The sequence below is a fragment of the Mauremys mutica genome, chromosome 1 (assembly GCF_020497125.1).
Source record: "Mauremys mutica isolate MM-2020 ecotype Southern chromosome 1, ASM2049712v1, whole genome shotgun sequence".
Lineage (NCBI taxonomy): Eukaryota > Metazoa > Chordata > Testudines > Geoemydidae > Mauremys > Mauremys mutica.
Window position 1 is genome coordinate 259862256 of NC_059072.1, and position 17186 is coordinate 259879441.

At 42.0% G+C, this 17186-nt stretch overlaps 1 protein-coding gene across 1 annotated transcript in view; it reads left to right on the top strand.

Annotated features, from left to right (window-relative positions):
* Positions 1–3110: 3110 nt before the first annotated feature.
* The window catches only part of EFNB2 (ephrin B2), a 54360-nt gene continuing 40284 nt past the window's right edge, over positions 3111–17186 (top strand). Inside the window, exon 1 of the mRNA XM_045008313.1 lies at positions 3111–4172. Coding sequence (XP_044864248.1) covers positions 4045–4172 — 128 coding nt within the window. The 5' untranslated portion in view covers positions 3111–4044. The remainder of the gene's footprint in view (positions 4173–17186) is intronic.

Sequence of the window (17186 nt, forward strand, 5' to 3'; positions counted from 1 at the left end):
AGTAAACCGTATTGAGCAACCAGGCAAGATTCGGACACTAATGGGGATGGGGGAACAGGCTATGTCGTAGCTCGGAAGGTTTCCTGCCCTGTTACAAAACACAATGCTGCCACTGGAACTTTGGTCCCACTCGGCTTTCACCTACTCGCACTGAATTTCACTTCTGGGCAACGTAGCCTCTCAGACTTGGAAAATTACGCCTCGCTGCTGGAAGAAAAATAATGCTACTGTCAAATCATTTTAAATCGCCAGTAAGGAAACAATCAAAAAAGTTATTGGTGATACTTTAAAAAACGACTAATGAATAAATACGTCATTTAGCACATTACTGTTTTGTATGTCAAATTATTGATGTATATGTTGATTGATGTATATTTCATAAAAATTCTGTAAGTGAGCATCATGCTATGTTTAGTTATACAAAGACGGGTTTCTTTTTAAGGTATGTTTTGTTGTTGTTTTGGAGACTAGATAAAACAATTTGATTTGCCTAGAAACATGATTAACCTCTGAGTGCCAAAAATATAATGTGTTACAAGTTGTATTTTTAGCCGCTGAGGGATATTTTCAGACAATGCAGAGCTCTTCATTTCCTCTGGTTTACTTAAAACAAGGATACAGAGAGTTAGAGGTCACCGTTTACTCACAGCTTTTACAGAACACCACTCCCTAACCTTTTGCTTCTAACCAAACAAAAGTAGAAACATAAAATAGAGAGTTTAATCTACTTTACACTTCTCAGTCGCTGGAAGCGTTGATCAAACTCACTGTTTATATTGGCTCATGAAGGGATACAAATCACACAATTTCTTTAAAAAATAATAAATTAAACACCCCCCTCCCCACACCGACTGACGAAGGTTGATGCCCCTCGGTGTGAATAATACACAAACTCTGTCTCCCACTTGTGTTAGGAATCGGATCCCATCCTGGGACACAGATCTTTTTCTACCTAATTGCGGCGCCGAATCTGCAATTCTGACAACATTGCAGGCTAAATTTAATTAATAGTTTACTCAAGACGTATTCGATGTTTTGTGTGAAAGACAAACTGATTTTCCCTCTTTCTTGAGTTGTCGATTTCATTAGAGAAGTACCATATGCAATTCACACAACCCACGAGGCATCAAAAGCGCCTTTAACCTCCTTTTCCTTTTCATTGTGTTGTTAACGGTTTGAGTGATCTGTGCCAGCCATGTCTGTGAACCCTAAATCACAAATTTGGTAAAAAGTGGAATTGTAGCCACTTTCTCCAAAAGGAATAAAGGAATCAAATGAAAGCGGCAGCTGGTTTTCCTTATAAGACCCTTTTCCTATTTCAGTACAAACAGAACGAACTATACTGATTTGAAAAAAAAAAATTTCTCGTGGAATAAAATTATTCTCGTGGCTTGTTCACATGTTTTCTGTATGTCAATTAACTAAACGGTGGGGGAATGATTCTATTTCAAGAGAGGAAAAGAACAGCGTAGTTCACAGGGATCTGACTTTTATTTACTTTGTCGATTTTGGGGCATACAACACCTATTTCAAGAGATTTGTCAACCTATATAATTTAAAAAAAAACCTGTATGACTTACTTATAATTATTATTTAGTCTTGGGATCAACATCATTCTGAACTGCAAGTCCTCCGCCAAACCTCCATTCCAAAAATAATTCCTAACAGATGCGCAGCATTAGAGTGTTTGTTGTTATATTCTGGGGAGAAATAGATGTAGGTTTTAGGGAGAAAAGGAAAGGAGTCACAGGACGGGGATTAAACCCGTGTAGATTCCTTTTGCTTCATGTTGAAACCAGTTGACCAAATGGCCGCTAGTGGGCGCTGTGGCTCTGTGGAAACGTACAAAGGGCGTCTGAGACCAGCACGTTCCGATTCTTTCTCCAGGGCTGCGAGGAATGATCTGAGTGCAAACGCTCGAACTTGAAGTCTTCCCCGGCCACCTACTCAGTTTTTACTTTTTGTGCCACTTTCGATCGGATTTGTTCTTTTTGAGCCCTGTGTAAAGGGACCTTAGGTAGAGTCTGACCCCAAGGAGACAGCCCAGTGTTGACTCTAATTTGCCATTTCTTGCCTCGTTGCAAAAAGTTGCCCGGTGCTGTTGAGATTCGCAAGATCTGGAGAGAGTATTGACCGAACAACCGTCATCATAACACACGTGTAGACGTGAAGAAAGTGGCATTGAGTGACAGACAAGGAAGGGCGAGAAAATTCACACCCGAGTTGAGAGTCTCTAATTATCTGTTGCAAATTCAGGCTCCACATCTCTTTGAAGTGGCTTTGCATTTCAAAATCCTGTTTATTTTGGACTGTCCGTGGCTAATTGTTTTGTAACAAAATAAACTTTGAAAACTGTAATTAAGAGACCCCGTGGGAAATGCTGACAGCCAGGGTCAACGTGACGGGATGGAGCGAAAAATACCGACTGAAAATATCAAAATGTGGGAGTAAGGGCCCGGGAGGACGGAGAGCTTTCTCTCATTATCTCTGTTATTAAAGTATACGTTATATGTGGCTTCATATGATAAAGTTGACGACGTGAGGTTCCATAATAGCGATTCCCCCAGTGAAACGTAATTAAAGTCAGGAAGCACGACCTGCAAATAGGGAAATATAATTACTCCGCAAGTACAGGTTGGATGAGAGAGGGATAAACTCCACTTTAATCCTTTTTATCTCATGTATAACATTGCCAGTACCTCGCAGCCATAGACATTGTTTGAGCCTTTATGACAAGCTGCGTAAAAGTTTTTTTTGAATTGTTCTTTTTAATACTATAATCGGATGGAAAGGTGTTAAACCGTGGTTGGAGTCTCATCTTGCATTGTACTATTCTGATCATGAACATAGCGATGGCGGTTTTTTTTATTGTTCATGTTATTAACAGTAAGATTATATTATAGTGTTTTAAGGGGATCACCTGTCACACACAAGGCCCCACCCGAAGACAGACTGTCGAGAGCTGAGGTGTGTAAGTGACACACGCGACACCCAACCAGAGCCTCCGCTCCTCCAGCAGCCCTATGAGCGCGGGCTGAAGGGGAGGATGGGCTGAGTTTATATTGCTATGACAGCACGATAGGAGCGGTTACATTTGTTCAGGGAGACTCCAAGCGGCGGCAGCAGCAGCGACTTGGAGCCTGAAGGAGCAGGGGAGGGAAAGGCTGCAGCTCGCCCGGCTCTTTCTCTCTCTCTGTCTCACACACGCACAAGCCACCTACTCAGCGGCAGCAGAGGCACTCCAAGCCCAGGGGCTCCTGCCTGTCTCTGGCTGGGTCTGCCCGCTTGCCACCCGGCGCTGGGCACGCACTGCAGATCTCGAGTGGAAGAAGCAAGAAGAGGGGAGATTTTGACGCTAGGAGCCCCCCCCCCCATCTCAGCACACAGCGGGGACGGCACCCCCGCGCCGGGGGCGGGCATGGAACCCTGCGGATGCGCTTTCCAGGGGCCCCGGGAGCTGATACTCGAAGTGGATTTATAGAGCGAAGCTTCCCTTCGCCATCCCTGCACTGCCCGGGCCGGTGGCCGCACGGATTGCACGCGCCGGGGAGCAGGGAGCACAACCAGAGACCCAGGGGGATCCTCCTGGCGGAGGCCGGGTCACTTCTCCCCTTTAATCGCCCCCATCTCCAGTTCTGCTCGGTTTCTATTTTACGCGATCCCCAGGCGCCGTGACCGTGGATGGCGCACTGGATCCAAAGCGGAGTTGGCAGTTTGAGTGGCGTCTTGCAAGCCAGCCGGGAGCCCCCAAAGAGCAGGGAGGACTGAGGCGTTTGCATTGGTGGTGGCGTTGTTACTTCGGAGGTGGCTGGATTCTTATCTCGCCGGAGAATTTCCGACATGCCTGGGGCACAAATGACTCAGTAACGCTGCGTGCGGTTCTCACCAAGTGCTTCGTCGCTCGTCTTGTTGTTGGGTTTGTTTCTGGTCAGTCTTTCTTGCTGGGGGATACCGAGCGTCCACCCGCCCCCGCTGACCAGGTACGGGGAGTCGCACGGAGGAGTTGGCGAGGTTTGGGCAAGGGACTTGGAGCCGCTTTCGACCATGGCTGTGCGGAGGGGAGACTCCTCCCTTTGGAAGTACTGCTGGGGAGTTTTGATGGTTTTATGCAGAACTGCAATGGCCAGATCGATAGTTTTAGACCCGATCTATTGGAATTCGTCCAACCCCAAGTAAGTTTGCCTCTTTCTGCTTCATCCCTGCCCGCCCCCGCCCCCATCGGGGTCTGATTTAATTTTAATGGCACAGCCAGCCAGCGAGGCCGACGTGGGTCCGTGGAGCGTGGAGAGCGCGAGTGGCAGGCACTGCGGTCCCAGGGGGCTGAGCTTCGGGCGGCGCCTGCTCTCACCCCGAGGGCAAGGTGCTGCCGCCGGGGTACTGCTGTGATTAATCGGGCACCACATGCGGAGCAAGTCCGGGCAGGGCACGGGCAGCGGGATCCTTGCGCTTCTCCTTACCCACCTTTCCGTGGCTCCCTATGCGCCGAGGCGATCCCTCGCCCTGATCCCTCCCTCTGCTCAGGGCGCTCTCTCCAGGTTAGAAACTCTCCAACGCCCCAGTGCACTTCAGGATCAGAAGACACCGGTGGGGGGGAGGGGGATTTGTGCACAGAGTCTGTCTCAATGGGGACGGTATCACGATAGACCTTGCCCGGCTTCTGTTTCTCTGCAGGACACATATAGACACGGCCATGGGGCCAGCTCCCGCTGTGCTTGGCAGGGGCCGCTCCCAGGGAGAGGCAGTGCCTTATGATTTGGAAGTCGGCGGGCGTTTTGCCTGAGCAAGAAGTGCAAGGATCCTGCCAGAGCTCTGGGACGGGGGAGATATGGGTGACAGAAGAGTAAAGGAGGATCCCTAGAGTGAAGTCTGTTGCTATTCCTGAGAGTTTTGCCCTTGACTTTAATGGGGCCAGGATTTCCCCTTTAGACTGCATACTCGATGGGGACAGGGGCCATGACTTCAGATGACTTTGCAGTTGCACAGCGCCTAACGCCAAATCTGACTGGGCCCCATGGGGGCTACAGTAATTGGATTCCGGCCTGGCTTTATTTTCCCAGCACTGGGAGAGGGCACGACTGAGTACAGAGCCTCCGGGCAGATGAGCTTTTTCATACAGATCCCCGGCAGGGCCAGATCCAGCGGGGCTCATTGCCAACCCTTGTAGCTCCTCACCTCCATCAAAACAGGGAGTGCAGGTTGGTCCCACTTCCTTAGAGCAGCGGTGCTTCATGCACTCTGAGAACTACTGCTCAACTTCTCCATGTGGAGACGCAGGGCCAGATTCAGCCCATTGACTTCAGTGAAGTTGCACCGGCTGACAGCAGGGCTAAATTTGGCCAGTGGACTTGATGAGAACAGGGCACATGCTTGTGAGTAATGTACTGAGTATTGTCCATCAGAGGGCATTTTCATGTCTCTAGTCAGAGCAGGCAGAAAGTATATGTGTTCTAAGATTTAATTATTAAGGCACAGTCTTAAAATATAGTCCTATTCTTTGAAAGTCTCCTCCTTAGGTGTATTGAGATTGTTACTTTTGGAAATAGGGATGTTATTTGCATAAGAAATCCTGGTGAAGAGAAAACTAGGCAATGATGCAAAGAGAACCTTCCTTGCTTTAAAACGTGTATTGTTCCAAACTGTTTTATTCATGCCACTGAGGCATATATCTAAAGTTGGCTTTGATAAACTTTGAAACCCATCAAAACTTTAGTGATATGGAAATATTTTCTTTAGCATAGTCTGAACTCCTCCCCCCTCACAGTATTATCAGGAAGGATAGTTTGATAATGAGTTTAGAAAGTTTTATGCTAAACATATTATTTAATGTATAGTTTTAATTAAATGTGTTTAAAAACAAACCAGACACACAGAAGATCACAAATGTAAATTTCAGCATACTCACGTTGTTTATTAACTGAATTCAGGTTTTCCCATTTAATCCATTTAGTAAATATCTGTAAAAGTGCCCTTAGATGAACAAGACATATTGGAAAGTGCCCAGAGAAGAGTGGAGTATTTCCTGAATCAGGGAACTAACTGTGTATTGGTAGCAAAACCCAGAGTCTGACTGAAATTACACAAGCTTGGATTAGATCTAGGAACTGAAAATATTTATTAAGAAATCACATCCTAACTTCAGCATTTATCTTCCACTGCTTTTAGAAGATAATTTATTATAGATGTCTCCTGACTTTTTTCAAGAATGGAAAGATTTATGAGTCCTTTGTAAAATTTTTACAGGAAAATTAAAAAGGACAATGTAGTTTTTAATTAAAATATGGAAAATGATTATCATGAACAGAAACATTTCAAATGCAGTTTTTTCTAGTTTTACATGACAAATGATCACATATACTATATGAGATGAAAAGCCAGTTTAAACAGAGCCACAGTTTAAACTAGATCTATGGACCTGCATTTATATGATGCTATCTAGTTAAATCCTTTCTCTGACCTAGAAAAGATTAAACACCAAATCTTTGAATAAGACAAACAAGACACTTTTAAAATGCCACCAGAATTCCTGAACTCACAGATTGGTGGCAAGACCAGGTTGCATTGCATTAGCAGGCCTGCAGTGACTGTGGAGAGAGATTTAGTACAATGGCAGAGGAACCAGAGCACCCACCCTGTGTCCACAGTCCAGTGATCAGTTTGTTCCTATAGAGGTCACTCTTCCAAAACAGAACAGTCTGTGCACCAGACCTTCTTCCATGCCATTCTTCCAGTCCTGGTTTACCTTCACTTTTTTTGCTTACACTGACAGCTTGCATTAGATATTTTCATTTCATTGATGCCTAAATAACCAAATTTTATCCCTGCTATAGTACAAGGTTCAGTGCCTATCATAGCAAATAAAAATAAAGTTTCAATTTTGCTAATTCTAAAAGATATTTTACTTCAAAAAGGTTTGAACATTATTAATGGCAGTTCTAATGATGCTACCTAATTACTTTTTCAACTTAAATTTACACTTAAAAAAATTGGTTCTGCCTGTTGATGTAATTGAGTTTTCTTGAGTGATTCATTGAAGTTTAATCACCACAGTGAAGAAGTACACTATTAAAATTAGTCTTTTTCAGTGGCTGGGCCTAGTGATTTATAGGGCACTTGGAGGCCTGTAGTTTGAGGAAGCTTACAAATGCATTAGCGATATTGCTGTTGGTGTGATTGCTCCACTTTTCAGGAGCAGGATTTCTTTCTAATTCTTGTCACAATGGTTTGCCTGAAGGGTACTGAATTATTTCTCCTTAGAAAAGGTCGATCTTTCACAGGTCTCAAGCTCAATACTAGGTTGAGAAATTAGAAAATTTCCTCCTGCTGCTGCCGGGAGGATCTGAGGATAGTGCAATATTAAAGATGCTTTCTATGTCTGTAATAAATAATTTCCAGCTTTGGTGTTACAGCTAATTTATTTATGGAAGTTGCATGTATATTTCTGTTGAAAGTTTCAGTACATAAATCTTCTGTACAGGGCAGCAATTAAATGCCAGGGGAATTTATTAGTAAGTTTAATATAGAGGATGGAATAATAAATGTAGGCTGAGGGGAGCATACACTAAATTTGTTTTGTGTTTAGATTTAGAGGTCATAATTTTTAGCTGGTGACTGGGACAGAGTGCTCATGGTAGTTCTTTGAACATAAGATCAATGCCCCCTCCCCCATTACAGTTCTCTCTTTAGAGATCCACTTTCATTGCCTTGACTAAATCTTCAAATGTAATTTAAAAAAAAAACATAGTAAAATGGAAGGAATAATCTATTGTCTATCACATTACATTTTTGGGAGAAATGGTTCAATTAAACGCCATCATAGTGGCTGATTTCGTGATAGACTTCTCATTTGCAGACTCTCGGACATTAAGCCATGTTCTTTAGAATATAAGGACAAATGATTATGAAAATGTAACTCCTGTTATTTGACACATTTCAATCAGGGAATATTTTCTCCATGTACCTAGAGATATTTTCCCCATGTACCATGTTTCCACCTAGAGAAATGAGATGCATAGATTGTGGGAATTACTTCAGTTTTATCTCACAGTGCACAACACTGCCTTTGTACTACATTGCAGAATGTAGTTTTATGGATTTTAGTCAAACATTACAGAGATCCACTTATCAACACAGTGTTTCTGGTGTCTGAGGCTACTGCTGTATGTGGTAGGCCTGTTAACAAAGCATTTTTCTGTCATAACACAATGAAGCCTCTCCATAAAAAGCTGTATTTTTGATACTGATTGTCTTAGGGAAGACAAATGGTAGCTAAATAATATCTATGATAACCTGATATATGTGGAATCTTCCACAATCAGCCTTTGAATAAATACCAATGTGTCAGAGATTGATAAAATAAACTACAATTGATGGCCCTGTTTAAACAGTCTATTCAAGAGCATATAAACCAGTCTGCCTCTCATTGTATCTGAAATTCTTATTTTTGTAGGTAAACAAATGCACATTCACTCCTGATTGAATAGCCCCTTGAACTATGCTCTGCAGTTTGCATTTGGGTTAATCTTGTCGGTTTTAATATAGAGAGAAAAAAGGACAAAGCACCAGGGGTGGAATTGTTAGTGCTTTCACATCCACATTCCTCACATTTTGTCAGGATGATAAACTGTAGGTAATGGACAGTCCTTGTTTCACAGGACAACTGAGCCAACCGAAACACAAAGAGCTTGCTAAAACGATATCTCACAACATGTTTGGTCTCCTCTTTCTAGACAAGAATTTATTTGGGAATCCTGTGCCATGGGACTGCGCTCTTTAACCTTAACAATTACAGCTTCAAGCTGAAGAAACAGGAGCTGAAGGTTAAAATGATTTAAACACATGCTTCTAAATCTTACCCAAAACATAGCTGTTGACACTTCGCATGCTAGTGCAGAGAACTGTGAACAGTGTCCTCTGTCCCATTAGATATTTCTGACACCTATGACCAACTCCTAGCTCAGGTGAATTAGCAACATAAACCTCGAACAAGCCGAAGGCTGAATTTTTGACTCAGTGATTTTCTACAGCCCTTTGTACACAGGATCAGTTGGAGTATAAATGCTATATTATTTATAGTAATTATCTTAAAGCCTCTTATCTGTAAACCTTACTAAGGAAAAGCACTTTGATTAGTGTGGTAATTGTCTTTAGATAGGCAGTGACTGAAAGTCAAGCTGAAATCATTACATTTTTCTTCCTTTTTTTTTCAACCTCTTTTTCGCCCATATTTTATTGTAATGAGCTCACATTGCTTTAGTATGGCACGTAGGGTATATCTCATGCTCACAAAACATTCCTATAATGGGAAATTACTTGAAATACCAAGATGACTACAGGGAGTGTTGGCAAAAATAGGTGTAGCAGCCATAATCAACTTTTTTTAGGGATCTAGTCTTAATGTATCATGCAACCTTACTACTCAAAATTGCTTATTACAAATGAGACACAATCTTCCTGAGAAAAATAGTGATTAAAATGTTATTCATGTGTGTCTAATCTCTGCCTTCTCTGGCTCCTGACATAAAAAAACCTGTTTTTCAGGTCATTTATCATACATCTACATAGATTTGCTTATGAGATCACCCTTTGTGCGATGTTGTGGACACTTAAATAGGAGTGTTCAACTGTCTAAAATGTTTTAATTAAAATACGCAGGTCCACAGAACTATAAACTTCTAGCCAAGACTTAAGTCTTTGGGTGATTTATTTTATTTTATTTTTTTTATTTTGGTATATAAAAAAAAAGGAAGGGAGGATGGCAAATGGACAGTGTTAGAACAGCTTGGAAAAACTCCTGTGGCTTCATTGTCTCTTTAAAGCCAGAGAATACAAAGACATATGCAATTCAGCCCTTCTCCCATGATGGAAAATGTAAACCGTTGACACGGCTCCCATGTTTAACTTGTTTAATTCTCATTTTAAATTCAGTACTATACCAGCCGTGTGAACTCTGAAGATTTCTTTAGTAATCCATTTTGTAGTTCCGAATCAAAAACAAAGTGAAAAGGTCTGACACAATTTGCTTTTATTTTTAGGCAAATCAACCCCGGTCATAGTTAATAAGGGGATTACAACTCAGACTAGGTCTTTACAGATGTAATGTAAATCAAGGGCAGAGTATAAAGAAACTGATCCCTTTTGATTGAAGTATGGTAAAAAGGCATAGAGAAACTAGCAGCAGTAATCTGATTGTATGGCAATAAAACCACCATTTTCTGTCTTTCAGATAAAAATAATGTGGTAAATCCATGCAGTTCATAAGATGTAAAAGCAGATAAAGGGTGATGCCATGGCAACATATAGATTAGCTTGATGTTAGAAATGACACGTCTCTGAAAGGGGTGTTAGAAACTAAGGGCCTTGCTCCGGGCTGTAAGGTATTATGTGAGAACTGCACAAAACTTGGAGGCCAGGATTAGAAAGTATGAAAGGCCTACTTGTGGCTTCGGATGGTTAAAGTAGTAAAGAAAAGCTGCTCAGTTCTTGCTCATTGGTGGTGTATAATATGGTAAAAGTAGATTTCATTTACTGCTTTTTATTAAGATTTGGACTGATTAGAACTTCAGATCACTGCAATTGTTAGGATGTGGAAGATTTTCCTTTTTAACTCCTGGCCTAGCAGCAGCAGCCATTCTGTAGGATTAGCAGCACTTTGAGTTTGTTTCCTTAATCTATTTGGGCTTCAGGCAGCAACCTGCTGGCAAGGAATAGAGAGCAGAGGGGATAGGTAGGACTAGGGTTATCTGAAAAGAAAACAGAGACCTTTTGATTTCAGCCATCTTTCAGACTGTGGTCTCAATCTCACACTCCATGGGAGAAGCAAAGGTAAACATTCCGCATTGTCCTTTTCCCTTAGCGAGACGATTCTTGTACAATTTTTGTGTTTCCCACCCTGCAAACATATAAAAGAAAAAAATCCAGCTTTAATTCAAATTAGCTAATAAAGCTGCTGATAGCCAAGTTGATATGGCTTAGTCCAGGTGGTATTTGCTCCTGAAAGGCAATCTGAAATCCACAGTTGAATGAGATAGGCCCCCTGCAATTTAAAATCATTGGGCTAAATTCTCTGTTGGCCTAACTCTATTGACTGCAATGGAGTTAGGACAGCAAAGAATTTGGCTCTTTGTGTTGTCATTTATTTTAAGTGCTCTGTAGCTGTAAAAGTTGAGAAAAGATTTTGCTTGTTGCTGCTACACTGGTCCTTCATTGCCTCTTGTCCCAAACAGCCTTGTAAATAGCTTAAGACTTTTGTTTTTGCATTGTGTTTACCATTATAAACATCCTAAAAACAGAAAGAGGCCATAGACCAGCCTGTTGGGTTATTTGTTGTGTTGCAAACTACAGGTGCAGTCCAGAAAGGAATATTTGCTTTATTATCTGTTCATTTGTGTGCAAGGGGAAAAAAGCGGGAGTCTAGACACAGAAAAAAAAACTCTGATACCATAACTATTGTCTCTTTTGATTAAGTGGGCCTTCCGTGAGTTTGAGAAAATGAAACTCAGTGCTGTTTGCTGGCAGTGCCTTGGTCACTTTCTAGGTTTCTGAACTCTCAGGGAATAGGGAATTCAGAAAATTGCATTTTCAAATTTGCAGTTTTTGTCCTAGCTGATAGCTTTAACACATTTCTGACAGAAAACCTGAGTCCCAAACCAAAATCGACATGCTTCTGAAGCTAATATGGTTTAACAAGTATTTATATGCACACACACCACCAGATAGAGGGGGATTGAGCAGATTTGTGTAATATATGGAATCTGAAGCACTCAAAACATTTCTTCTATTCCAGTTTAACCTTCAGAAATCTATATAGAAAGATCCATTTCATTTGCTGAAATTCTGCAAAGTACGGGGGCACCCTCCTCTAATTTACAGGCTGGTCACATCCAAGCACCTTGCATTCTGCATTTGACAATGATTGCTAATGGGCCATTCAACTAAAGTATTTGCTTGTTAACAGGGAACAGAGCATGATAAATGTCCAGCAAGCTTGCGGCCTCCTTCAGCTTTTCAAATGCAGACTGGTGCATATTTATGGCAGGCAAATGACAAAAGAGGAAGCTGAATTACTCTGGCCTTATGCTTTCTGTTAGAACAAGGGTTAAAGTGATTAAAGAAATAATGCAAAAACCGATGTCCTTTGTTTGCTAACCATTATCCAACATTTAGCTTTCGAACCTACCTGTCATGTCACATTTCAGAACCGTACTAGATAATGCTATGTACATTTGGTGAGGCATAGGAAAGAGTAGGTGATCATTTATGTAATGTTTCGCATGCAGCGAAAGTCAGGTATGTCTATTTATGTTGTTCCTGTTGAGAATAATCAGCAGGCCCTATTCTCTTAAAATACTCTTCACTCGTATACATTACATTTAAAGATGTTCTTACAAACATCTGCAAGTAGTCCTGCAAAGGGGACCTTGAGGTTGGTGACTGCGTTCTCTGATTACAAAAGAAAATAAATAGTAGGAGAAACTCATAAGAAAGAAAACAAGCCTCATTGCCCTCAGCCCATTTCTCTAAACAAAGTATGAAAACAAAGTGGCAGTATAAGAGCACTATTTAGTTTGCTCTCTCCATTCTCCAGGACATGAATAGGTAGATTTTCAAAATGGAGAGTATAAGGCAGGGGTTGGCAACCTCTGGCATGCGGCTCGCGTAAGCACCCTGGCGGGCTGGGCCGGTTTGTTTACCTGCCACGTCGGCAGGTTTGGCTGATTGCGGCTCCCACTGGCCACAGTTCGCCATCCCAGGCCAATGGGGGTGGTGGGAAGCCGCAGCCAGCACATCCCTCATTCGCGTTGCTTCCCACCGCCACCATTGGCCTGGGACGGCGAACTGTGGCCAGTGGGAGCTGCGGTCTGCCAAACCTGCCAACACGGCAGGTAAACAAACTGGCCCGGCCCACTAGGGTGCTTACCCTGGCGAGCTGCATGCCAGAGGTTGCCGACCCCTGGTATAAGGTATGTGTACAAATTCTGTGAATGGATAGAGGGTTCCCAGCACCATTTAGAATACATGGAACTGTATTCCAGTACCACAGCCTTTGCATATTAATTCTGTCTGAGGAAGAGTCTGCTCCATCTCCCACTGAAGTCAATGGCAAAATACCCATTGATTCCAGTCATGCAGGATCAGCCCCCCAAATACTTCACTGTATTCAAAGTCCTTAACTGAATCTGTGACTACAAGACTCGATGAGAGAGTCTTGGGCCAAAATTCTCAAAAATGGGCAATTAAAGTTAGGCTTCTATATTTATATTCAGATAAAGGATCTGATTTTCAAATGTAGGCATTCATTTATGAAAATCTTGACCTTGTCCGTTTTATTACTTCATTTTCAAGAAGACAGACATGTTTAAGGCCCCAGTCCACCTCCGAATAAAGTTAAGTGGAAAGACTTCCAGTTACTTCAGTGGGAGTTAGATGGAGTCCTAAGGGAGGAACCTTCAGCTGTATAGCACCTTCTTTTATATTTTAAGATTTCAAGGTTGTTTTCTTTCAGTATATCTGAATCATAGTCCAGGTTTTTATTTTCTAGCAGTGTTGAAAGTTTGTAGTTTTATTTGGCATAAGAGAACAGTCCATTTTTTTTCTCTATCAGTTGCGTTATTCATAGGACTCTGCATCGATGTTGTGATTATATGTATTTTAAATATAAGTGAGAAGCACAGGACCTCTGTCTTTCTTTTTTTGGCATCCCTGAGGAGCCAACACCCAGTGTTTCATTGCAGTATCAGCATGATAATTATAATGCAGCTGATTTAAACTTTGATGTAACAGTCTAGGCTTTCTTCTGGTTTTAAACACAGTTCCCCAGCCAAGAATGATTTACGGAGACTGATAGGAGATTGTATTGCTAGGTAAATCATTCCTGGTGCATGACATATACATATCATTGTAGAGTTTTTTAATCTATCGACATTTCAAAAAGATGCATGTCTAAAGACTAAATTAACATTTCCAAGATTTTGTTCACCAGGACCAGACCTTTGCACATATTAAAGAATAACCAAAATATACGTATTGCAAAATAAAGTGATGGCCTGTGCTACGCAGGGGGCTAGGCTCACAATGACCCCTTTTAGCCTTATAACCTATCACTTTCTGAATTATTTCTTAATGTTTTATTGTGTCTTTGTTAAAGATTTCTGTTTAATATATTATTAGTTACTCTTTGCAAAGAGCAGTGGGGCAAGATTGGCAATGGGTAGTGGCTGGATTAAGGGGGAAAGTATGTGTTAAATCTAATGAGAAAGTCTGACTTTTTAAAAGAGAAAGTCAAGTCAAAATTGAATGCCATATTATTTTGGATTTGGGAATTCTGCCAGATTCCAGCCTGTCAGAGCTGAGAAGACTCAAATCAAGTCCAGGCCTATTTCTACAGCAGACTGGAATCCTGGCTTTTTGCCTTTGGGTCATTCAGTAAGACCCATCTGGCTTTTGATGTTCTGCAAGTTTGAAGCAGGTTGCTTAAGGAACTATGCAGTGAATACTGGTGAATCCATACATAGCTGCAGTTTTGACTCTCAAGTGGTGCGTCAGTTTGCATTTCCATTTTCACTGGTGCTTGCAGTCTGTTTTCTTATTGCCTGAACAGCAGTTGGTTTCTATACCTGACTGGATAAAAGTGCAAATTTAGCGTGAGGAACATCTTGATTCCTTTTGGGGCTCGACAGTCACATTGCATTCACTGTCCACACTTCAGTTGCTTTCTTTATGTTTAATTAATTTCAGTTTAGTTCAGGAGCAGCCTGCTTTAATCATTGTGCAATGTTTAACCTTTGGGGGTTATTCAAGGTATTTCCAGAATGTGTAGGTTAGTTGAGCAGGGAAAATCATGTTGGCAGCCAAGATTGCTAGGCATGTTTGTAAAGACATGATTTTTTGGGGGAATCTGTATTGCTGTGAATTTACAGAAGTCAATCTGATTCCAGAGATTTTTCATGAAAGATAAAGGCCAAATCCTGCACAATTTACTCACATGTATAATCCATTGAGTTCAGTGGGTCTTTATGCAAGGGTAGAGCAAGCAGGATTTGTCCTTAAGTATGTTTGCTCTGAGAGACCCTGATTCAGGAAAGCATCCCTCTTCAACAGAGTTCTTAAGCACCTGTTTAACTGCTTTGCTAAAGAGGGAGGAATTTAGGCATGTGTTTATGTGCTTTCCTGAATTCAAACTAGAGTGAGAAGGCTTTTGATAATAAAAAATATAAATTTCTTCCTAGATTTTAGCTTTGTAAAATCCTTTACATTCGAGATGGGCCTGAATCAAACCCCAAGGCCTTCTATGCACTCTGGAATAGGCCCAGTTCACCTATTGGTGGCAAGTAATTGATGTAGCTCAGTGGCCCCCAAACTGTGGGGTGTGCCCCCCAAAGGGGCACAGAGGAACATTCGGGGGGGAGCACATTCGGGACCTGGGCCAGCCCCCAGGGAGGGTGGGGCGGGAGTGCCACCCAGCCCTGCTCTGCACCAGCTTCAGTCTGGCCCAGCCTCAGCTGCAGGTCAGCTGCTGGCCGTAGATCCGCTCCTGGCTGCGTCCCTGGCCTCGGCTCCTGGCCCCGGCCTCAACTGCGGACGCCAGCCCCGGCTCCGCTCCCAGCCACAGCTCCACTCCAGCCCCATTCCTGGCGGCGGCTCCCGACCATGGTTTGGGGGGGGGGGGAGGGGATGCAGGCAGGTTCCATTATGGGTAAGGGGAGAGGCGTAACAGAAAAAGTTTGGCTACCAGTGCAGACCCCTAATAGTAAAGGACAAGTCAAGGGGTACATAGGATGACTAGACATATTTATATTATTGGGACATCTCAATATTAAGGGCTTTATCTTATATATGCAACTCTACATGCCCGCCCCTCGAAAAAAAATGTGTCCCAGTTTTTCACATGCTATCTCGTCACCCTAGGAGACACATCAATTTTGCTAATCAAGCTCTAACCTTACATGAATACCTCAGTTGACGCAAACCTTTGCATATTATTGCCTGCTGTTAGGAGTATGGCCAGTGTCTTTACCCTGATTGCTGGCCACCAGTGCTGAATCTAAGCTGTTCCAGAGCAAAGTCAAGATCTTAGATCTGAGACAGAATCCAGGCTGGGATTCTTGCTCACAGCTTGAGCCTAGCTCTAAAATGGGCTGAGTCTGAAAGTTGGATCTGAATTTTGGGACAGTTTTGATTTAAATCTGGATTTCAGATCCCCAAGTTCAGGAGTGATTGAATCTGTGGTTTACAAAGAGATGTAGTTCTGATTAGACCCCAAGTTTATATCTTGAGTTTTGCTTTGGGTCTATCTTCACTTTAAATGAAACTTCTGTGTATTACTCCTGTTCTTGAAGCTTTTTTTTTTTTACGTGAAAAGAAGAGCAAGTAAGATAAAACAAGAAGGTTAAATGAAATGTGTGGATGGGTTTTCTGAAAATATTTACATATAAATTCTAGATTGTAACATGCCAGTGTATTATCAAAGAGTTGTTTGTTTATTCCATCCTATAATGTGACAAACCGCTGGTACGGTATATCCCAGACTGAAATGGCATGAGATAGGAACTTGTTCCAACTCTACGGTTTCCTTATGCAGACAAATAGTATGGAATAATTTATTTTAGAACAACTGTGGACCAGCTGAAAATACTATCGGAATGTATTTAATAAGCGATAGTCAGTGATTATTAATGTCTCACCAAATAACAAGGCAGGCCCCACCCTTTTTTATAGACTGCTGCTGGCAGCATTGCTTGGAACAAGACTGTACAGGTGCAAACAAATTATACTTAAGAGAAAGGAGACTGAAAACTTTATTTCACCTCCTTGCATTGTGGCTGACACCAGATTTGGTTCTGTAACAGTAACAGAGTAGAACACAGAATAACACAGTAATAGAACATCTGTTTTTATTGTCTCTTTACCAGCTTTAGTTTGTGATTTATAGTGTCCTTTAAAAGCCAGTTCTTTGGCAAATGCCAGCTGGTCTCTGTTAGCTTACTAAGAGCAGAGACTTTAGTGATTTCTGTCAGAAATACACATGGTTTGATTTGACTTTCTTTTCCATACATACTACACACAGCTCTGCATCTTTTCAAGGAAATGCTGTGCTTCTCATTTTCGGCTCAGAGTATTTTTGAGCACTTTGAGTGGAGCACCAGGTTTGTGTTACACTGAATTCATGGCCTGGATTTTAAACAAACAAA